Source organism: Vidua chalybeata, chromosome 5 (genome assembly GCF_026979565.1).
Source record: "Vidua chalybeata isolate OUT-0048 chromosome 5, bVidCha1 merged haplotype, whole genome shotgun sequence".
NCBI lineage: Eukaryota > Metazoa > Chordata > Aves > Passeriformes > Viduidae > Vidua > Vidua chalybeata.
Genome location: NC_071534.1, coordinates 365444 through 389505, shown reverse-complemented (window position 1 = coordinate 389505; position 24062 = coordinate 365444). Strand labels below are relative to the sequence as shown.

The window sequence follows — 24062 nt, the reverse complement described above, 5'->3', positions numbered from 1 at the left end:
AAAACCCCCAAACTAGTGTATGCAGTTCTGGCACTGCTGCCTTCAATTATATCAGGGGAAAAGTGTTGTGTTACACAAATTTTCATTGTGGGAAGAAACAGAAGGCTGCCTCCATGACAAAAGCATCAGTTTGATGCCACACAATATCAACGCTATTTTAATTGTGTTTGTCTATAAAGCTAAAAGAAGCAGCAAGTCCAGGAGCAAATGGGACTTCAGAGGAGATGAATGCAAGCAGCAGGAGAAGGAAAGGGAGAGGAGCTGCACAGCAACCCAGGGGCAGTGTGGCAAAGGGCTGCCATGGTCAGAAAGCCATGCAGCTCTTGGGAACTGACTGCAAGTGCAGGCAAGAGGCAATTAACTCTGAAGGTACCTCATCCAGCCAGCTGAAAAGCTCTTCATATCTGCTTTGGATGCCCCATTGCGAAATTCTCTACACATAAATTTCCTTTGGCTGGAAAGTCCTTTCCAGTTGTAGCTGTGGCAGCTTTCAGAAAAGCTTCTGAAAAAAAACCAAAAAGGCACTGAAGCTAAGCACCTCGTGGGACATAAAACAAGAAGGAAGAGCCACACGCAGCTGTGGCACCAGGCAGTGCCCACAGGCAGTGCCCTACACCAGGGTGATCAGATTGAAGTCTGGTGTTTAGATGAAATTATCAAGCCCACAAGACAAATGTTCTGTACCCAGCCATTAGCAAACTAGACTAACACTTCCTTCAGCTCTGGTACAGTTTCCTCAGAGCAGTTACAGGCTGCACCTCCCACAGAACGCTGGTACTTGACAGAAAGCACAGACAACAAATCCTCCTGTTTACTTTGCTTGTAATCTTCACAACAGCATGCAATTAAGAGCATGAAGAAAAAATCAACAGGAAAACACGATGCTATAAAACAGAGTGGAAGTAGCCTGCTTTAAGTGGCAAGGAAAAGGTTTGTGTTCCTAGCTAAAACATCCCTGTTCCCAAAGATCACGTAAAGTCAACCCTTCCCTCAAATTAAATTTGAATATTTTTGAGGGGGACTCCTCTGTGTAAAAGGAAAATGTTTTGAGTGGAAACTATAGGCAGAGCTGTAGTATCATGGATCTAGGGGTCAAGGAAGACTCTTACTGACTTCAGCTAGTCAAGAATAATTTTCTTCCTCATCTTCCTTATCCACCTACCACACCAGTAGTCATCACCTCTGCAAATAGCTGATAGTTGTGTGGGGTAGAAAAACAAAGGTTGTCATCTTCAGAATTGAAAATGCACAGATTTGTAGTGATATGGCAAGGATTTGAAAATCCACCAGAAAGATGGGAAAGGAAGAGAAAAAAATAGGAATTTCAAAAGTTTCCATAAAATTAAAAATCAAAAATCTTCCTTTGTGACTATGAGGAGGAGTCAACTAATAAGCTACAGAAGTCAGTGAAATGGCAAATGCAATAATGCATTCTACAGCTAAGGTACAACAGCAGAGTAACAAGCAGAGCTGTGATGGTGCGGTCAGAACTTCAGAATCACATTAAAAGAACTCCATGCCCAAAGTGACACTCCAGTCTCTAACACACCTGACTGCATGGATGTCTTCCAGGAATTATAACAAAACTTGGAAGCAGTCAAGTATTTTATCTCAGCATAGCTTCCTGTCATCTTCTATGGGTCAAATTAGCAATCGGCTTTGTTTGCAAATCAGCAGCACAGGAAAAATTAATCCCACATATAAACCCAACAAATGTGAAGTAAAAGAGACAGCATAACAAAGCTTTAATGAATCTGCATCCAGCATTTGGGGACACTAATTATTTATGGAAAAGATAGAGGAGCTTCTTCTCAAGAAGTCAGCAAAATAACATCTGATAAAACACGAAGAACCGTGTAATCTTTCAGCCTGCTGGAGTGTAAAAGAGCAACATTCATAAAAGTCATTAGAATTTCAGAAGTGGATAGTTAAGGAGACTTGTAAGTGATTTATTCTGTTTTCCAATTGGTGTAAGATGTTAACAGCAAAATGAAAGTTCTGTAAGTTTCTGTCTCCACTACCAAGCCAGAATCCTACAAGGAAAAACATCAGAGAGCTTTGTGATGCCAACCTAGAGCAGCAGCTCAGGAGAGACAAATTCTTCTCAGCCTTTCCAGAACACACAGCTGAGATCTCCATTCAGGTGGATCTTCTGAGTATCAAGGAGATCAGAAAGACACCGAGCAAATCTAAGTATTCAGATCATTTGCAGTAGATATATTGGGCTTATTTCTTATGTTTTGGTATTTTTTGTTTTTGGCATTTTTCCCTGCTGCACAAGAAGTGACCAAGCAAATGGCTTCTGTTTCACACAGCATTTAACTTTGGAATTTCTAGAGTGAAATGGAGAAAGATGATTGCTCTTTTAATAACAGGAGTCTATTTTTAAGATGTAGAGAACGTTCAAAGCCCAACAGCCATGAACTTCTGTTATTCAGAAAGGACACAAAGTACCTGCACAAGTAATGGGGCTTGCCTTCAATAGCTCAAATTTTCTTATTGTTTATTAAGAAAACATCTCAGTGGGTACAAATACTACTTCTGCTGGGGGAAAAAAAATCAATCAGTGTGACACAGAAATAAACATGTCAAATGTCCTTAGTTAAAGGCACTACAAAGCCGTTTATCTTCATGAAGTTATAAAATATGTTTCATTCTAGAGCACTAATTCAGTGTAAAAATTCAGCAGAAGTTAAAGCCTGTGTTGTTTTTATGTGAGCTATTTAGTTAGGATAGCATCTATAAAGGGCTCTGACTGAAGTGAAAACTACCATCTGCTCTGCATTAGGATCTTACCACCCAGTCTTTCTGGAGTTACTTTTTTCTTTTTTGAAGTTACTTAGCAAATCCAGTGCCAAAGGATTTTTCTCTCTCCCTGCTCTAATCCACTTTACTTCCTCTCTGTCAAACCTGTCAAGGAGTGAGTGGTTGGTACATTTCTGTGCATGTTTTAGCTCAGCTGGTCATGGCAACTGAACTGACACCTACCCACTTTTGGGCTACTCCCTTTTTGAAAGAGCTGCTGGGGAAAAACAATACTTTGCTCAAAAGCTGTCCTCACATCAACTTTGCATTAGCTCTTCCTCCCTCCCTGGCATCAATTGCTCAATTGGTTTTATTTCTCCCTGTATTTTTTCAAAAATAAAGGCTCCTTTGGTAATACAAGCCGTGCTTCCCCACGTCTCCTCCAGTTTAATTCCACTTGGACTCAACTTTTCTGAACACGTTTGACTGTGTATGTAGTGTTTCACATAAGGACTTGCTGCACTTTGTAAAGGCAGTATAATCCCTCAAACTTTAATGAAAATACCCCACACAACACATCACAGCTTTTACTTAAAGCCAATATGTATCAGTGAGCACAGAGCATACATCAAAACTCGAATAAGAGGTTTCCAAATTAGCAAAGACTTGAGGTAGTACAGCCTAAAATTCTTCTTTGACAAATTTTACATTTAGGGAAAAGGAACTGAAGCCTAATCTAATTTTTTTTTTAAGTATTCATTCCCTGCAAAGTTTTCCGAGGGAAAAGTCAAATTGCACCAGGGGTTGGCACATTATGGACATCAGCACAGGCTCTGAGACATAACTGAGGAACAACACGCTTTTGTGCACTGGGTGTAAGGCAGAGAGAGAATCCTAAAGGACCAAAATGCCACAGGATTGGGCTGGTTTGAACCACCTTGGATGCTGCAGTCAATGAGTGAGTGAAATTTCTGGGCGTGTCCCAGGGCATACTCACCACAGTGGAAATATCTGCCCTGGTTTCACAGGGTTTCAGTCAGGCCCAGGGAAAACTAAAACTCAGCCTCAGATAAGCCTCACAACAAATGCAGTGCAGGTGTTTAGGAGCTGGTGTGTTTCAGCTTCAGATACCTGTGAATCTGTTTTTCAGTAAGTGTTTCAGAGAACATCTGGATTCCAAAGTTAAACAAAAATGAAAGTTTTGAAAAATATTATTGTAGCTCTGATGAGAAACCCCCTTAAATCCTTTTTTAAATTTTGTGAAGATTTGAATATCCTGATGTTGTTAAAGATCATGGGCTTGTTATGTGTGAGAAGCACCTTACAAGGATTTCAACTTCTCCTTATAAGGAGTTATTAGTTCACTTAAAAAATAGCCAGAAAAGCATTCTGTATTTAGAAAAGACAAAATCTTCCCTTCTCTCTCTCCCTGCCTGTCTCCAAAAATAAATTAGGAATTTGGTTCTCCTCTATACTCGGTTATTTTCTGCAGAAAGAACCATAATATTTCAATTGAAGATGATGCATTCTTGAGTGAGAATTTGACAAAAGCTCTCATCTGTATTTGCAGAGAACTGCAAAAAGACAATGCCTTTAGTATTAAATAATGATAATGATTTTCACCAAAACAGCATAAAATGTCACTTACCTTTGCTTAGTCAGGTTATTGTGGTGATCTTCTCCCAGATTTAACTGGAAGATCACATTGGGGATGACTCAATGCACCTAATCTGAAGCTGATGAAAGGATTTCAGGTTCTTAGAGCTTTCAATACAATTTTTTTTTCACAAAGAATGAAAGCTGTTTACAAAAAAAAAAATAAAAAAAAAAAAAAAAGGGGGAGAAAGAAAAAAAGAGAGGAGAGAAAGAGGAAGGAAAAAAAAAAGTTTAACAATCCACACTGCTACAAGCCTGTGGCTATTGCTGCCACTAAGAACTCCAGGGCTCCAGTGGCAGCAGCACCTGCCTTTCCATAAAGTTGTCCCTCCCCATCTATAAAAAAATCCCTTCCCTTCACAACCACAAATATGCCCTGTATTTTTAAATGGTAAATTCATTGCAGAAACACCACTTGAAGTACCAGAAATCTTCCAGGTTTTATAAATAATTTCTGACAATAAGAGATTTGTTGCTTAATTAAGTCCCTTGGAGGCAGCATGTTTGAAATGGATTGCAAATTAAGACCTTTATTTTCCTATGCCTTTCTTCAGCAATCCCTCACAGATCTAGTTTTTATTTTAGAATTCTTATTTATCCCTGTTACCTATTCCACTTTTGATGGATGTCAAGTTGCCAAATTCATATGAACCCCTATCAGTTTCTTTAGTAAAGTAAGTTTTTAATAGAAAAATGAAAGAATCAGATGTCAGCAAAAAGGACTAAAATTAATGAGCTTTTTGTTCTCTTAGCAAAGCTCTCTGTCAATTCTCATGCCCTAGGATACATAGAAAATAAAATTAACACTGCAGCCAGACTTCTAAAAGTGTCAGCTGATAATGAAGAATGTAATGGCAATATCTGGAAACAATAAATTGTCCTACATACAGAGAATATTACCCAAGGGTGCAGATAATCCCTCTGGCTTCCGTCTTACCACTCTGAGCTTAATAAAATATTAGTAATTGCACTCTCAAAATAATTGCACATTAAACTTCTCCACTCAGGCCAGTCTGGCCTTCAAATTCTGGCCTGGAGCTGTGTCCAGCTGGGGTCTCAGCATCCCTCAGCATCCATGCCAGGGCCCTGTGTGGCAGCACTCCCTTGCCACCAGCCACCCACCCATGGGGCACAAAGAAAAACAAGCCCTGGCTGCTCAGGGAGGTGATTCTCCCCCATCCACGCACATAAAGAAATCTAAAGGCACTGTTTCATCTTTCATCAGGTGTAGCTCTGTCTGGGCTGTACAGAGGCTCTCTCATGCACTCACATGTATTTTTGATTAATTAACAAGGAAGCCTGCAGAGAAATTCCCTGATCCTGAGCCTCCATCACCTAATGTGCCATGGACAAGCTCCCCCATCCGTGTTTCCTCAGCCCCGTGCCCTGCCCTGCATGCCCCTGTGAGGAACTGAACATTTTTACAGCTGGGAGCTTTCCCACCTGAGGAAGGGCCACCCTGCTGCACAAAGAGCAGGCAGCCCCTCACACACCTCTCTCTAAATTATTAAAATATAAATACCACTGCTTTATAACAGAGCTGCAGATGGGTACATAACAGGCCCCAGGCCTTTAATCTCTCCTTTGTGAAGAGTAGCACTTCTCTTCCCTACCAAATTATATAACGATGCTGTGCTCTGCCTTGCAGGTCTAAACCTTGTGATTCCTGGAATCAAAGAAGACAACCAGATTATCATTATGCTGCTAATACAGCTACTGCAATTCTATCTTAATAATATCTTCAAATCAAACAATTTATTTACAATTAATCATTTTCATCTTAGAAAACTGTATGCTCAGACTTAATCAGCATTATTAAAAAATCTCCAAATGCAAGTTACACTGTCTAAGCAACCAATTTTGAAACTTGCACTGGGTAGGAGGCAAGATGAAATTTTCCTCCTGTTTTTCAGCAGGGTGAAGGACAAGCCTCAAGGAAGGTTTTCTGTTCTCTCCAGTATCACCATCATCTGCAGCCACAGAGAACATGGGGGTCTGTGCTGGGCCTTGGCACAAGCACAATTTTGCCTCTTGACCTCCTCGGTTGATTTTATATTTTTTGGTTCAATATTTTTGGTTGGTTTTTTTTCCCATCAACCCAAAGATGAGATGTAAGCAGGTCAATGGAAAAAGAAGCTTTTGTTACAGCCAAAAAAACTAATGAGACTTGCTTAAAAGGAACCCCACAAAGAACTTTGACAATACAGAGACCTAAATGTAAGTGCACATTCACTCCTACACAAAGGCTAATCATGTAAATCCCACCAATCTGAAAGGCTGTTGTACCTCCAACAATGACCCAGCCCTTTCACAGCTGGTATGCAGACTGTGCATTAAAAACAAAACACAAATTAACAGAAATAAACAAACTGAAAAAAAATAAATCCTTGTTATGAAACATGGGAAATTAGACAAGTTAGACAAGTTTTACCACCACACACTAACAACTTTCTCGCCCCTCCCTTGACAGGTATTGTACGTTTGAGGGATTATTTCCCTAATAATACTGCTCTAATTGAGTGGCAGTGAAGCATTTGTTTTGATTTGCAGAACAGAACGGCTTTCTTTGAAAGCAGAAAAGCTTATCCCAGAAACCCCTACACTTCAAAAGCAGGTTTGTTGCCTAAACGTTGCTGTCATACTTTCTCTCATTGAAGACCTCTGCTAAATCACTGAAAATAAATGAAGTGAAATAATAATAATAATGTCTCAGATGTCTTATTCGGTTATTCTAGATACTGCTGAAATCATGTGAAAATAAAATGTGTAACCAAAGCCATGTAGTTTATAATGTACCTCCACTGTTTTCATGATATGAAAGAAACCACTTAAAGCTGGAAGCAAGAATTCCATCAGAAACTGTGAGCCAGAAGAAATAATCAGATTAAAATCAAACAGAAAGCAGAAAAACAGAGATGATGAAGAGGAAAGCATCCTGTTAGGGAGAGAGAGAAGATGTCAAGGGACCAAACTGCACTAGGCTAGAGAGAATTGCTGAGCACTAGGTTCAGCTGTTGAAGAATAAAACACTTCTGCCAATTAAATGGCAACAGCCCTAATTTCAGTAATAAATGATTTTATCTCCATTTTTGTTTCAATTACATTTCTAGAGAGGATCTTGGTGCTGACGATGTGTTGCTACAAGTTACCAGAGAAGCAAAATGCACCAGGAGAATGAAATAATTCTGCTTCTTCTAAGCAATGTGGAGATTTTGCACCCTCTGCAGGTTCAGGAAGATATAAAGAACCTAGAAATATACCCATCCTGTAGTAAAATACATTTTATCATTTATTTATCAGCGCTGCATTGCCGTGGCACTGTCTGCTTTGCCCCTTCAAGACAGCCCTGAGTGCTGCCCTTCCCAAACCAAGCCACGCAGGATATTTCCTTTTCCCTTCATGTTTTGATTCTAGCTCAGAGCACTGCCCTGCCAGCTGGGTTAGGGCTTGCAGTGACCACGAGCCTTCTTGGGCCAATGTTCCTTTGTTCCCTACTTGGAAATATTAGAAGGAAGGGGTTTTAAATGACCAAAGCCTTTGGTACACATAGCCTCACCTAAACATGATGCCCTTCTACTCCACTGTATATTGGCTTTTTTCTTCATGTACTATTTCAGATACTTTGTGCTTCTCTGCATGAGACACTTTTGACCACACAAAGACTGAAAAAACAGCAGCCATTACACAATTCCTTGTAGAAACAAGATGATTTCAGGTAAAGCACACCTTTTCCCAGTGTCACTTAGGGAAAAAAAAAAAAAAAAAAAAAAAAGAAGAGGAGCCAATTTTTAAAGTTAATATATATCAATTTAACCATGCAATGAAAGTTCACTGCATAAAAATCATCTAACCTAATACACTGCCACAAAATATCAATATAAATAGATATAAGAAATTCAATCAATGGACTTTGAACTTTATTTCCTCAAAAGCAAGTAATCCTCTAAAATATTAAAAGAGAAAAATCTTGACAGCGCATGAGAAAAAAAAAGGAAAATAAATAACACTGTATTTAAGATGAAAGTGAGCTTGATGGATTTGGTAAAGCCAGTTATATATTACTGTGCACCCTTATCTGATACAGCTGCTCTAGTACATGTCCCACTGCAGCAAACACAAACAAAGCCAGCAACTGATGATTAAAATTTGTGATGAAAAGACATACTGGACTAGTCTCAAGTATATTCCAGGGAAAGACTCTACACCACTTTTCCTGATGACTTCAATGTGTGTTTGAAGCAGACAGCTGCTTTCAATTGCTTATGAAACCTCCACTGACGTCAATAAGAAAACAATGTCAGCAAAAGATCGATGATAAAATAAGATGAGCTTTAAGAGCAACTGTGCTTTTGGTTATTTATTTTTAAAGTACTTTGTTGCTTCCAGTGGGACTCAGATGAAAAACACAGTTACATTTAAGAGTATGACTTCCCTGTTTTTCCTGCCTCTCTCCCTTCTGGATCCTCATGAAATGAGAAATGTCTAATTTCACACCCTGCACCTCCTACACAGCAGCCATTCCTAACTCTTCCCCTGGTTTCCCCACCAGTTACAATTTCACTTTCCTTTTTACTAAAGACCTGCAATGAATTTGCTCTCCTAAGGCATTGTTAACAGGTTATATAGACTATCAGCCTGGGGAAGAACTAAGAAAATTTAGAAAAGAATATGCACTAGGTTTAAACATTGTAATTTAATTTTCACAATCAAAAGACCTACAAGCATAATGCTTTCTTATTAAAAGTCCACAGCTGACATCCAGGTAATGCTAATATTCTATGGGGGGTAACATAAATACATTAGGAAAGTTGGAACATATCTCCAGCTAAAGAAATAGCTTTAAGATCAAGAACAAATTATGTCAAAATTGAAGGATGAATGGCAGGATGCCCTGCCCACAATCTAGGGAAAGGTCAGGCCTGACATCTTCATTCTTTTATAACAGCAGACAGTTTTTCAAGCTTTCTTATAGTTCTAACAGTGAAAAGAAGGGGAAAAAAACCGTGGTTTTTTTCCCTTTTTACTTAAAACATGGTTAAGTTGGCTGTTTTTCCTAAAGGTATTTAAAAGGTGCACTCTTTGTAACAGGATTGTTAGCATAGTTCAGCTTTGCTGATAATTTGATTTTCTGAACAGAAGAAAATAAAATTGTCACTTTACCTGCCCTGAACTGGTTTCAGCACATGGTTGTCTTCTCTTGCCAAAGAAGTTGCAAAATTCCATTTGGAAACTGATCTGCAGTTACAGAACCCCTCCTTTTTACCCCTATGCACCAACCATTCTGAAAACTCTGCTGTAAGATACAAGTAGATAAATGAGAGAAAAAAAACTGAACTTGGAGTGTAGCAGTGTAATAAAAACAAACAACTCTGTTTACATTAATGTGGTTACTCGCCATTTCCACATGTGTGAGTCAGGCCAGGCAGCTGGGACAGCCACAAACTCAGAACTAAAACACAAAGAGAACTTTAATTTCTGTCACTTCACCCAGCGAGGGATGCCCGAAGCAGCACCTGGGCAGAGGCACAAGACAGAAAGAAAAAAAGACAAAAAGGCAAAAAGACAAAGGCACTGTTAAACTCTGTCCATGCTGGAGGATCACTGGCCTGCTGTTCACACAGGGTTATCAAGAGTTATTCCCACTGCAGGGTCACCTGAGCATCTTTACAATCGCGTATTTTCAGCTCAGCCCTCCCAACATTAACACACCTCCTTCTTGACACAGGAGCACCTACTTTAATAAGGCTGTTAAATAAAAGGCTGACAATTCTCTTGTAGCAGCAGTGACAACAGTGAGCCATCATCCACCCCATTTAAAAATCAACTATTCCCAGTCAGTAAATGTAAATATCTTCTCAGGGAGTCTGCTGGACGCCACCCTGGCGTATCTGTTTGCTCACATTCAGAAACAAGGGCCTCTATCAGCACTTCAGAGTGCAGAGAGCTGGACTGCTGCCAGACCAGTACATTCCCTCATCCACCACAACTCTCCTGCACTCTTCTCCGTGAGCAGCCCCCCTCCTTTGTACGGCTAATCTCAGGTGATCGAAGTTGTCAACATTCTTATCCGGATCAAAGGCGTTGTCTCAGCTCTTCCCAAAAAACTGCAATGGAAGAGATCCAAGATTCAGAGGAGGAAAGGAAGAGGGGAAAGATCCTAAAAGCAAGGAATAGGCAGCAATCAGACTGTACAACTGGTGAACTGGAGAAAGCCCTTACAGGATTTAACTCAAGGCTCTTCTGAACACAGTCAGAGTGTGTGCTTATGGATGGGGCACATGAATGTGTTAGGCTGCTTAAAGAATCACTGTCAAAGGTATTAGTGAAAGCAGGCTTTGACATAAAATTGCAAAGATGCAATTTAACAGAGTTCAGTGGCAAGATTACTCCATTACTTACTACACAGGTGAAGCATACAAAGGAAAATTGCATTAGAATCAGATCAGAATAATTTACATGGGGGCCAGGGATGCAAAATGTAAAGGTGCAAAGGGTAGTGGTGCAAAATGGTAAGGTGCAAAAGGGTTTAACAATACTTAGTCATTGACTAATTTAATATTTATAAAGTGATTAAATAGGATTTATTACAATTACTAGAATGACCTAGTTACAGATTCAAGATAGCACCATTGCTGTTGTACTGGAGAGGGTATTTGAATTAATTCACATGCATGCATAAACAGAGATACCTACATCTATCTGTACAAAGGCACCTGTTAAAAATTCCCCTTGAGTGCAGTGGAATACTCACATTTGATGCCTTTGCATCTCTCAGTGGGTGGAGGAATGGAGTTATCAGCCCAGGCCTTGTCATCAACTTCTGGCAACAGCCCTCCAAGGATCACAAACTTGAGGGTTCATGAGCTCAGAGAGGACTCCCACTCACACCGAGGTGCTGGCACAGCCCACTGTGGTCCAGGAGAGCTCAAAAGGCCTCACTTAGGACTTAACAGGAATCCCAAAGGTTGTAGAGCAGCCCCAAGGGGAGGGGAGCAAATGCACCACCATACTGGAGAAACAGGACATAGCTTGGGATTCAGTGGACACAGCTCTGGTGATTCTTTCCAATGAATTTCTAACCCTGCTCTCAGAGTTTTAGTGAAAAGTTTCATTTCAGTGTTATTAAAATTGGTGTCCTGCAGCCACTCCAAAGGCAGCTGCTGCAGGGAAATGATTTCAGTAAGTACTGGAAATCCACAGCTTGATCCATGCTGATAAATTTGGGTGCTGTCCATTGCTCTCACCCAGGGGGGAATCAATCAAAGCATTCTACAAATGTCTCTCTCACAAAAAGACTTCCTTCACTGCTGATGTACCACTTGCTGCTGACACTGTCAGATCCACGAGCTTGGCGTTGTTCAAATGAGACTGCCAGAAGCAGACCTGTCTCAGCAAGAGCAGAGCTCTCCTGCTCTAAGTTACTGGGGCTTGTTTACTTTTGTTTTTAGAGACAGGCTGAGAGCACCCACCAATTCACAAACACACTGAAGACTGTGACAGGGTAGAGCATAAAAGGGAAAAATTTGGGTGCCACAGGCATCCCACAAGAAGGCCCCCTACAAAATGGTCATGTCCTGCACAGTGCCAGCTACTCTGCACAGCAGGGCCACGTTTACCCTGCCCACACCCACAGGCTGCAGTCTGGGGGTTCACAGGGCTGGGTGCCCCACGAGGGCTGCCCAGGGCATGACAGGGAGGTGACTCGGCAAAGCACAGGGAATTAATTAATGAATGAATTAATTAAGGGATTAAATCCTCCCTCCTGTTAGGAGAGACTGAGAGAGCTGAGGATCCTTAGTCTGGAGAGCAGAAGGTTCAAGGGGGTGTCTTGTTAATGTACATAAATAAATACCTGAAGGGAAGGTGCAAAGAGGACAGAGCCAGGCTCTTCTCAGTGGTGCCCAGTGCCAGGATGAGAGTCAATGGGCACAAAGTGAGACAGAGGAAGGTCTCTCTACCATTACAAAACATTTTTCCACTCCAAAGGTGACTGAGCATTGGCACAGCTTGCCCAGAGATGTTGTGGTGTCTCCATCTGGACACAGCTCTGAGCAACCTGCTCTCAGTGGCCCTGCTTGAGCAGGGAAGATGTTCAAGATGAATTCTAGAGGTCCCTTCCCATCTAACCATTCTGTGATTCTGTGCTATGTCTCAATCTTCGCCCACTGCATTTCCTGAAAAGGTGTCCAGTATGCCTTTAGACTCACAGGAAAGAACCCAAGTTTCACTAAAATATAAATAGTGATAGTTACCTTAACAGTTCAAAAAATCACATGTGCTGTTTCACTGTTGTTGCAATCAATACATTGCAATGTTTTGTCAGCTATGCAGGAGTGACAGGCAAAATTAGCATTAGTTCATGAAAATAATGCAAATTGTTTCCACAAGGAACCCTATCAGCCAGGTTGACTCATGTTGAGACTTCCTACCTAAAAACTTTCATCTCTAACAGATGGACCTGATGGTCTCGGAGATCTTTCCAACCTTTATGGTTCTATGATTCTGTCTAGACAAAACACTCCCATTGCCCACCTAAGAGATTTGCATCTCTTTGCAATTCAGCAAAATCTGATAATGAAGGAGCACCACTGCTCTTTAGAAAAGTCACTCCAAAGGAGGGACAGCCCCGAATCAGACACTGGTACATTTCCAGTCAGGTGGCAGCGACCCATGGGCATGATTAGCAAGGTTGTGCACAAGTCACCACCTGCACCTGCAGGCTCTGATCCATTAAAGATCATGGCAGGGTCCCGGGGGAGTTGCCAGGCTCAGCAGGGAGTGAAATCACCATGATTCACCTAAAAAGTTGAGGTGAACAGCCCCAGTCACCACCCACACTGCATCCAGCAAGTAATAGCAGTTTAAAAATTATTAAAGCCTTTTAAGCCCTCATAAAGTCAGGTTTTATATGGCTTTGAATGATGAGTTGCCTTCCTCCATGCAGATAAAGAAATCAGAACAAAAATGTTGGAGCAGAAAAGCCTGTACACGTAACAGAGTCCTTCCAGCAGTTCTCCTCTGCCAGCCCGTGCTGTGGCTGAGTTGCCAAAATCTCCCCCTGCTCCTCCCTGGCCTGAGGGAAATTCACTCCAAAATCATTAATGTCTTCAAATAAAGATTTATAGGGAGGAAAATTGTTGATAGCTCTGTTAAACAAATGGGTAAAAAAAAAAAAAGAAAAAAAAGAAAGGCAATTATGTGGGGTTTATACCTGTCAGACCAATATTTATTGCAATTAAAGCAATAAATAGCAATTAATAGCTCGAGCTCATAATTTCCTAGTCTATTCTGTACATAATTTTAGTCAGTTCCTATTGCTGTAGCACCCAAGTGCCTTTAATAAAAATACAAGTAATATGGATATGACATAGGCTTGTTATAAAATCTTTTCAATGTAATTGGAGATCAGTGTCAGAAGAATAATGTGGCCCTTTCTGGCCTCAAAAACAATGTACTATTACTAAATTTATAAAATCTCAACAGACTTTTCTCTTTTTTTTTTTTGATACATCTTTCTTTTCTGTCAAATTCATCACCTCTCACAGAGTAGCTTTGTCTTTTTCTTGTTTTGGGTGGGGTTTTTAATCTATGTGGTTTTTTCATATTTGTTTTCAATAGAAGACACCTCCTCTCGCTGCTCTAGTTTGACCATACTGGAATTATCAGCCACTTTGAAAAATCTGATTCTCTACTTCTCTGTCTCTACTTCATATCAGTTTGGGGTTTTTTTCCCATTCTGGAATGTGTGATGACATCCAAGGCAACAGAAAGATGACAATAAAGCTTGGTTAAGCCAATGGCTTAGAAACCAGGCCAAGGAAACCAGGAAGAGATTTTGTTTCTATTTAAACCAAGAACATGCATTTGCTAGCCAACTGAAAACAGTGGCCCATAAAAGCAGTTTAAATAATGAAAATGCACATCAATTTTAACAAATCACATCAAGCATCACAGTTAGTGGCTCAATAATTCATGGTTGCTTCTATATTTTGGTAGGCAAACATTAAAATCTAAGTATAAAATATTTACTTCTCGCTTACACTGTAGAAGTCACAAGATGACACCAGTGGAACTTCCACAGCATTTAAATTGGTGGTCAGGGATCAGCAGTGAGCAAGTGGGAGTTTATAGCAATATAAGGAAAAGGAAAAAAGTAAACCCAAGCAGCAAAGCACCCCTGCTGTGATAATAAACACAAAGTCTCTGTGACAGGTGAGATGCCTGAGGTAGGGTGTTGAACTTAACATCAGCTTCATGGTGTGAAGCATCTCTTCTTCCAGACAGCTGCCAGCTAAGCAGCCCAGTCCCTCCAGGCTCTGGCTCTTGGTTTCTGAGGCACTGCACTCGTACAGAGTCTGCTGCCACCTTTAAGTATCACTTTTTGTGGAAGAGGTTTTACAGTGACTTCTGTGAGCCAGAGAGGAGTTTGATAAGAGGATCCAGGTTCACCCCTGAAAGGATTTTCTACCAAGGTCACTGACATAGAAACCAAGAAAGAAAGAGGGATAAATAAAAGAAACCTGCAGCTGCCTGTTCCAATGAGCACTTTGTCTTTCCTGACCAATGAGTAAAGTGTAAACTTAGGAGTTTTGTAAGAATATATAAAAAGCATGCATTCTATAATAAAAACGGGTTTGAAGCCTTCTGAAAGTGGAGAGCTGCTTTGTATTGTGACCATCTCAACTACGACAACTTTTCGCCCTATGCAAAAAGCAGGGGGTGTTATTTGGACTAAAGCTCCCTGTGAATTTGTGATCACCCCAAGCTGTAATCACAAATCCCTTGTGCAGCATCTGACACCCTACCAGCGCTGGCTGAAGTTTTAACTGGGGGCCAGGGAAGAGATTCCTTCTCACAGACTGATGGTCCAGCAGGGAGCCCACCCCTCTGCAAACACAGGGAACGCAGAAATCAGCTAAAAGGTAAGGCCACGTTCTCTTTTAATGAATTCCTCTCTGAAAAACAGGCAAGCCTAGTATTTTTGAGGAAAAATATGAAAAATTCAGTCCATTTGCCACCACTGGAGAAAATCCTCCAATGGGCACCCATCGCCTCGGGCAGAAATTCTCCTGGCAGCAGAGAGGCTCTGTCAGCTCTCAATAGAATGATTGGGTTGGAAAAGACTCCAAAGTCGTCGAGTCTCCAGCACCACCCCGTCTGCCACCAGCCCGTGTCCCCAGGTGCCACAGCCACAGAGCTTTTGAGAGCTTCCAGGGGTGGCGGTTCCCCCGCAGCCCCGCAGAACGCGTGCAAAGCGCCAGGTCGGCTGCTGAGGCATTTGCTCCCAGTTTGCTCCCGGTTTGCTCCCGGTTTGCGCCTTGCCACCAAACACCCGAACGGGCACGGAGCCCGCCGCGGCCCCGGGCTGCCGGCACCTCGTGTGCGCCGCCCGTGACGAGCGGGGAGGGGCCGGGCCAGCTCCGGCCCTTACAGCGGCTCCGAGCGACGGACGGACCGACGGCCAGCGGCGGCATGGCCATCCCCTGCGTGCAGCTCAGCAACGACACGAAGATACCCGCCCTGGGGCTGGGCACCTGGCAGGTACCGGCGCGGGAGGGAGGCAGGGACGGTGGGGATCCGGCGGGAGATGCCGAGATGCGAAATAAAGCTCAAAACAACAAAACAGAGAAGGAAGCGCCCCTCTAAAAGCGGGATCCGTGCCCTGCGTGGGCAGGATGCGGCCGATGGCGGCCGCTTGTGTAACCGGGCGGGACGCCAGGCGCGGGGGGAGCGAGGGGAGCAACAGGCAAGGGGGAAAAGGCAAAAAAAAAATATAAATTAGGGGCTGGAGAAGGTGGAAGGAGGCACAGAATAGAAGAGGGGAAGCGAAAGAAACCTACCAAAAATAGCGAGCGGCTGCGGCTCGCAGCCCGGGATGGGGCCGCGGTCTGGGGGGGTTCTGGGCACGGAGCCGCCCTGGCGGGGAGGATTTGGGGAAGTGGAAGCGGCGAAACCCCTCGGGCAGCACAGGGAGCGAAGAGGGGCAATGACGGCGGAGACTGCGCTGCTGGCAGCGGCAGAGCTGGAAGCCTTGCAGAGACAAACTCCTTTCTGCGCTGTGCCCGTCCCCTGCAGAAATGCCGCTGTGCCTGGAAACTGCGCCGGGTTTCAGATAAAGGCGGGTGATGAGCAGACGCCAGGAGCAGCTGGAAAGGGGGACCGTGGGCAGCTGTCACAGCGCTGAGACCTGGCAGGGGGACACGGCGGAGCTCATGGTTGGCTTCTGTTCGCTTTCAGGCTCCTCCAGGAAAGGTGGAAGAGGTGGTGAAGTTTGCTATTGACGCCGGCTACCGCCACTTCGACTGTGCCTATTTCTACCAGAATGAAAATGAAATAGGGAATGCAGTCCAGCAGAAGATCAAGGAGGGAGCTGTGAAACGGGACGAGCTCTTCATTGTTACTAAGGTACAAGGATGCAAGATTATTGGGGCATTTAGCTTTCCTTGCAAAGAAACCCTTGTTATACCTGTAAAGTAACATAGGGACGTGTTCCCTGCTCCGACGTTCACGTCACGGTTTTCTTGTTGTGTCTTAAAATCCTGTATTTGCAATTTGGACTCGGCTTTATCAGGAACTGCTGATAACTTAGGAAAGATATCACAGCTATTGCTGATCTAATAATTTCTTGACATCGATTAAGTCAATTGTACTGGATATTCAATTGGATGCACTCAAGAAAGATAAGGGGGGGGGGGAAAGGCAAGACAGTCATCTGGATTCATCAGTGATAAGCAAGACATTTGAAAACTCTGTCATGTATAAATGGTAATCCTGAAAGGGAACAGAAATCAAAGTATTTTATAGGTGTTTTCTTCTTTCTTTATCTCATCCACTTGTCCCAGACATGCTCTTTAACAAAAAGAACAGTTCAACTAATAAATTTATCATTTGGGATTTTCACCAGCAAAACCAGAACACTTTGAGTTTAACTAAGATTTTCCACATTAAGCTTTGTTTTTTTAAAGAATGTGGTTTCATTTAACAATACTTGTTCTTTTATTTAAACAATTTGGATTTTGATTTCAAAAATTAAGTAAAATTGATAACTTTCCTCAATGTGCACAGTTAAAAGGGACAGAAAGAAAGTACCTATGAGCTGCTCAATAGTCAAAATTGAGGCTGAAAAAAAATAATTGTAACACTAACAGCTTTGCTGTGTCAGATGCACTTGCCAGATTGTTACATTTATATCTAAGAATATCTTCCCATAAGTGGGAATCCTGACTCCCCCTCCATGACAGCCTTGTGGTATGTTTGTCCTGCCTTAACGGTGAAATGTTAGATCCTCATCTTCAGCATGTACTGACTTAGGCGGGGAGGGAGTTTTCCTCCCAGACCTCCAAGTGAGAAGCTTCTGTCCCCTGGTCAGCCCTGGGGAGCTGTAAAGTGACAGTCAGGCTTGGTCTCTTCCCACAGCTGTGGAACACGTTCCATGAGAAGTCCCTGGTTAAGGAAGGACTCCAGAAGAGCCTTGCTGCACTCCAGCTGGACTACCTCGACCTCTACCTGATGCACTTCCCGATGGGATTCAAGGTAGTCCTGCTCTCCACACCTTTCCTCCTTGCCTGCCCAGGAACTGCCTTCTCTCATCTTTGCTGTGACACCTTCATCACACTGCTGGGATATGGGGCTCGTTTGGCTCTTCCCTCATCCCGGTGGTAGCAAGAATTTGGTCACTAAGGCAGTGGTGTGTTTTAGCAGAGGGATCTGGCTTTTCTTGCCTTTTGGAATGAGGTGTAGGTGTGAGCCCCTCAGGTCTTTTGGTAACCTGCACAGGATGCTGGTTACAGCAGGGGCATCTAGGTTTTTGGGGATGTTGGCTTTGCCTGAACTAACCAGCAGTGGAAAATGAGGCATAGCACAGAAGGAATGTGTTTCTTCCCCCAGTCTACATAAATAAGAATCTAAAATAAAGGGGCTGGGGAATGTCAGTTCCCTCCTCTCCAGGTCTGCCAAAGTTACATAATTATTACTAATCCCCACAGTCTTTGCATGCAGGGACTGATTTTGCAAAATACAGCCCTCATCCAAAAGAAAATACTAATGGACAAGCATTATTTTTAGTTATGCAATATGTTTAAACAACCTAACTTGCTGCCTGTAAATGCAGTCCAAAGTGCTAACACACTGTAGGAAATTCAACACTTAAAAAAGTCTGTGTATTATGTGCCTTGATTTAACAGGCTGGTGAAGAGCTGCATCCTCTGGATGACAAGGGTCACAGTATTCCCAGTGACACAGATTTTCTGGACACGTGGGAGGTAAGTCAGTATTTGCTCTTCAGAGCAAGCATCAGCACTGAAGATAGAGATCTGTGTGCAAAATGAAATTGAGGGATATGTTTGGGTATGAAGGACAGCCACACAAAATTGCATTTCAACCTGCTTGTGTCTCTTGTTTTGGGCAGCAAGAAGGGGATGTTTTTAGTAAGGCTAAAGAGAAGGAAGCTATCAACACTGTAGGTGCTGATCCTAAAAAATTTGGATACACACAATGGTAGAACCAGCCCTTCAGATTAATCTAGGTGTGGCTGTTAATGTACTGGGTGTTCATACAGTTAGGATTCTGTTTTCTTTCATTAACTGAGATACCTTTATGTAATCTAATCTAGCATGAGTTGTTCATTTGCCACAAGCTTGAGAGAAATAAAATAATGTAGTTTGACAGGAATACCACCAACTCACACCCACCTTGGTTGTCCTCACTCGTTAGGCCATGGAGGAGCTGGTGGATGCTGGCCTGGTAAAAGCCATTGGTGTCTCCAACTTTAACCATGAGCAGATTGAAAGAATCTTGAACAAGCCAGGACTGAAGCACAAGCCTGTAATGAACCAGGTGAGAATTTTGTTTCCATTCCTCAGCTAACCTTGCAGTCTGGAATCACAGAATGGATTAGGATTGGAAGGTACTTTAAGGAAACTGGAACCTTCCACTTAGAAGTATTCCTCAATATATTTAGAATGTGTGTGTGTATATATAATCAGAGTATACCTAAATTCATATAATATATAATACACATGTTCTATATTAATAATATATAATATATATTTAGAGTAATCTTAAATATATTCTGCAAAATCCCCACTGGGAGTTTCTGCACCAGCATGGGACTATACAGGGATGCACAGGACTTACTCAGTTTTCAACATAAAATAAACCACTCAACTTCATTACAGTAAGGAGGTTGAAGAGCACAATTACACAATAAATTCTCACCACATACCTCATGAACATAATCACAAGACAGCAGCAGCACAGGGATCTTCTGATTTTCTTCCATTTCCAAAATTATTTGCACACAGCTGAGGGTGCCCATCTCTTCCAGACAGGGAATATCCAGGGAAATCCCCCCACTAGCTCAGGTGTAAGTTGACTAGTGTACACAATTTTCATGTCACCATGCCTGGCAGCGAAGCTCCAGTGTTCAGAGACAGCTGGGTATGTGCACAGGGCACGTGAAGCAGCACAGAGACAGCCCTGTGGTCCTGCCATGCCTTGTGGCAGCTGAGCAACACCCCCACGGAGCTCCTGTTGCTTTCAGGATGTCTTACCCAAACATCTATTTGCAACATGAACTTGCTTCCTTAGGTTAGCTCAGATCATCTCCCCAGGCTTCTCCAGGAACGAGAGAGGCTCCTTGAGGCAAGGAGAGGTTGGGTGCATCAGAGCAGAAAATCAACTTGAGGCACTCTGAGCTGCCCCTCTGACGATGCAATCCTGCCCTGCAGTGGTCCAGGAAGGCTCATTTCCCACATTCCACACAGATAACACTTCCACTCTTCTCATCTGTTTTGTGCTTTCTGTGGGTAATATGTAGCATGAGAAAGCTCTGTTCTCTGCTAGGCCTCTAGATACTGCTGTGACATTAACAGCTTTTTCATAAAATAGATCTGAATCATGATACTGGAAGTCAAGTCTTCCTATTTTCTTTGACTCAGGAGGATTTAAAACGTAATGCTCTGCAGCTCAGCGAAGTCTGCCTCTTTTATCAAACATCCTTCTGTGCTTGCAGGTAGAATGTCATCCATACCTGACCCAGGAGAAGCTGGTCAAGTACTGTAAATCCAAAGGGCTTGCTGTGACAGCATACAGCCCCCTGGGCTCTCCTAACCGCCCATGGTAAGAGAGCACTGCAGCCTTTCTGTTCGCAAAACACTGCAGCTGTGAAGATTATTATTATTATTATTATTATTATTATTATTATTATTATTATTATTAGGTAAATGATACAGTTAAAATGTCTTGATGCAGACTATGGCACATGATGCAAGGCTCCTACAGGGAAGCTATCACCTTTCTACTGCCACCATCTCTATTTTTTAACAGGGCTAAGCCAGGGGAGCCCACGCTTATGGACGACCCCAAGATTAAAGACATTGCAGCTAGACACCATAAAAGCCCTGCGCAGGTAAATTGTCAGAGCAAACCATTCCTCCTCCTCAGATGTCCTACAGGCCAGTCCTAGCAGAGGCTACTTTCTCTAGAGATACATTATAATGGGGCTGAACTTGACTCTTCATTCTGCCCAAGTTCTTAACAGCATTCATAAAAATTATCAGCTATTTTCAAGGAGGTCTTGAGTGCTGAGTTTTGGGTTGGACTGATCAGCAATGGTGCATGCTTACCTCAGGTGTTCACCTTCCTAAATTTCCAGCTGTTATTCCTCAGAAGAGTCCTGTAATTTGGAGACATATTTGATTGCCTCCAATCTGCTTGTGTTCACAAAGAATTATTGAAAGCTGCTTGATTATTTAAGATTTTTTTTTCTCTATTTGCTAGGCGCACAAATTAGTTGTTGCCTGGGGTGTGCAGAAGCTGCACTTCAAACAAAGCCACGTGTTCATGTGCAATCAAAGATAATCATATTTTAAGACAGGCAGAGCAGGATGAAAACATTGTATGCAACAGTTGTTTTTTTTGGGGTTGTTTTTTTTTTTGCAGGGGGAACTTTTAAATTCTGTAAACATGTTTTTCCTTTTATGGACTTCCAAAAGCTGAACCTTTGTGAGGTACTTACCTGTGAGCCTAAAATAATCTGTAGTGTCATTATGCTCACCGAGTCTAAGCACTCACATAATACAAGCCAGAGCATCATAATTTTTCTCCCCTTGCTACTACCCTAAACAAAAACAAAACAAATCCTGCAAAAGCCACAATGTAGAAACAACACAGGCTAGAAAAAATTACAGTTTGCCAGTCTTCTGTTAAATACATGAGCAAATCCTGGCATCTCAAACTCCTGTATGCAAAGCGGTAGTCTTCCAAAGAGTGAAAAATCAATTGTAGATTAAAACAAACAAAATGTGTTTGAATAGATTTCTTGGGACCTCAGTGTTCATGCTCCTCCTTGTTCTTTCCTAGGTCCTGATCCGCTTTCTGGTCCAGAGAGACATCATTGTCATTCCCAAGTCTGACAAACCCCACCGTGTTGTGGAAAACATGAAGGTGAAGGTTTTGTGCAGGATAGGCACCCACACCCCTAGCCCCTCTGTGTTTCCAAGCAGCACCTGAGGCACTGGAAGAGGGGTACAGAGATTTGAAGACGTGGGCTCAGCACTACCAAACCATCTGGAGAAAAGCAGTTTGTTCCTGCTAGGAGAGAAATGGGTTACACCAGGGTTGTCTGAGCTCTGCTGCTGCAGAAAGGGAGCCCCAGGTTTGGACTTGCCCTTGGGGAAAAGCTTAAGTCCTTAGGGTGTAAAGGGAGAAGCTGTGAACAAACAGCAGACCTGTTAGAGTCTGTCTCACTGTGAGGCTGTGGCTCCCCTTGGCAGTGAAATTCAGCTGGATAAGTTTGCTCATAAGGTGTGGCACCTTATATAATACCTCTGTGTTGCTTTCAATCCATGGTGAGAGGGTTTGGGGTTATTTTTCCTATGAACCCAGCAAGAGCTCTTCAGATGAATAACTGTGAGGCAACTATTTGCAGTTGCTACCCAGTAGCCCTCTCTTGTAGCAGAAAATGTACCTCCAGTTCCAGTACTTGTGACACATCCCGAGCAACAAAGTCTTCTCTGCATCACAACACAAAAGTGCAGTGGTGTTGGGATTCAGCTGCCCATAAATGTAAGACCTTGCTATGAACAGTGCCTCAGAAAGAAAAGGACTGTCTTGATGGCTTCAAGGGTTGGTTCTTATTTGCCTGAGAAATAAGAGGATTGCTTAACTGTGCTTAATGCATTCCTACCTCAAGTCCTAAGTGCATGAAAGCTCACTTAGGAGCTAATTACTCACTAACATAACTAAAAAGAGTTGTTTTTTTGGTTTTTTTTCTCTTTACCTGCTAGGTGTTTGACTTTGAACTGTCCAAAAAGGAGATGGATGTCATCCTCAGCTTTAACAGGAACTGGAGGGCAGTTCCAGTGATGCAGTACGTTCCTTATTATCCTTACTATCCATTTGTCCTATTTCTGTCTGTATTTTCACTCTCCCTGTATTGAAAACACACATGACCAAAACCAGGGAGAGCTCATACTTCAAACTTGAATGAGGCATGTCCTGGATCTTTAGGAGGGAGATTGATTTGGAGTGTTCCCTCCAGCATATTGGTGTTCCAGGGCCTTTCCGCAGGCCTGTGTTCAGTTCAGTGACAGCTGCAGAACCTGAGTTCTGCAGTGGGGGAAGGAGACTGCAACAGGGAAATGCTGCTCAGGGTGCTTTCTGCACTGCTGGAATAACAAGGTCTTTCTCTTTTCAGGGCTGTCAACCACAAGGACTACCCATTCAAAGCAGAGTATTAAATGCAGGTGGTTCCTGCAGGACCTCCATTTTACTCCTTCCAGATTAGATGTGCTCTGCAACTTGATCTTCGTTACTTGATAATCGTTATGAGCAGTTACTTTTTCCTCCTTTTTTTTTAAGGAGAAGACCACTAACTGATAATGCAGCAATAAGGGTGGGGTTTTTGTAAAGATGCTTAACAGAAATCTGGTTTTGATTAGTAGTCAATGTAGACAATGTCTTTTCCTTTCCTTTTTATCTGGTCTTCCTTAATTAGAGACATGCTTAACAAAAAAACAGGGATTTACATGGAGTTTTTTATATGTTACTTCCAGTGTGGTCAGTCATACTGGCTCATGAGTCACTGTCAAAGAATGCTCTAATTACATTGCTTTTTATATATTTGTGATTTTCATAGTGTATTTCCAATGCTTTAAAAATTTATATGAATAAAGTTTATTAGCCACAAAAGTTGATCATTGTAGTCCGTAAATTGTTTTATATAGTTTGGTATGTTTTTCTAAAGTCTGGGGTTTTACAAATTTTAGTACAGATAGAAATAAGTTTCTATAATTTCTGTATAGGACAGGACATACAGATCACTTTGTGGCTTATTCTTCAAAACAGGATTGTGCTCTAGCTAGGACCTAAAGAGCAAAGCTGTAACTGCTGCCTCACACAACCCTTCCTCTGAATACCCAGAAACTGAACTCCTCTGTGATTCCTGGGGAAAGCTGAAGACAGCATCATGGGCAGGGATAACTCACAGTAAAACCCAGCCAGCTGAACATCAGGGCTGCCTCCAGCATCAGACTGGGAGTCTCAAACATAAACAGATTCTTGCAACTCTGCTGGCAGCACCCAGAATATCACACTCAGATACAGGCTGCCTTTATCTAAGGAAAGCACAGAAAAAACTCTTCTTCAAAATCACCAAAGCA

At 42.4% G+C, this 24062-nt stretch overlaps 1 protein-coding gene across 2 annotated transcripts; it reads left to right on the top strand.

Moving 5' to 3' along the window:
- Window positions 1–15585: 15585 nt before the first annotated feature.
- Window positions 15586–23595, top strand: LOC128787836 (aldo-keto reductase family 1 member B1-like). 2 transcript variants are annotated; one of them, XM_053942348.1, is made up of 10 exons: window positions 15586–15942; window positions 16639–16806; window positions 17818–17934; window positions 18585–18662; window positions 19114–19236; window positions 20414–20520; window positions 20728–20809; window positions 21763–21846; window positions 22689–22771; window positions 23099–23595. In XM_053942348.1, the coding sequence occupies exons 1-10, from the start codon at window positions 15874–15876 to the stop codon at window positions 23139–23141; spliced, it is 954 nt and encodes a 317-aa protein (XP_053798323.1). In that variant the 5' UTR covers window positions 15586–15873; the 3' UTR covers window positions 23142–23595. The 2 variants fall into 2 exon arrangements, with proteins under 2 accessions (XP_053798323.1, XP_053798322.1); XM_053942347.1 differs by lacking the exon at window positions 15586–15942 and adding an exon at window positions 16337–16519.
- The last annotated feature ends 467 nt before the right edge of the window (window positions 23596–24062 follow it).

Bases quoted from the DNA above. Each gene is read 5' to 3' on its own strand.
- LOC128787836 (XM_053942347.1), top strand. From the start codon at position 16,388: ATGACGGCGGAGACTGCGCTGCTGGCAGCGGCAGAGCTGGAAGCCTTG. The intron at 16,520-16,638 runs GCGGGTGATGAG...GTTCGCTTTCAG, and splicing joins GCGCCGGGTTTCAGATAAAG to GCTCCTCCAGGAAAGGTGGA. The intron at 17,935-18,584 runs GTAGTCCTGCTC...TTGATTTAACAG, and splicing joins ACTTCCCGATGGGATTCAAG to GCTGGTGAAGAGCTGCATCC.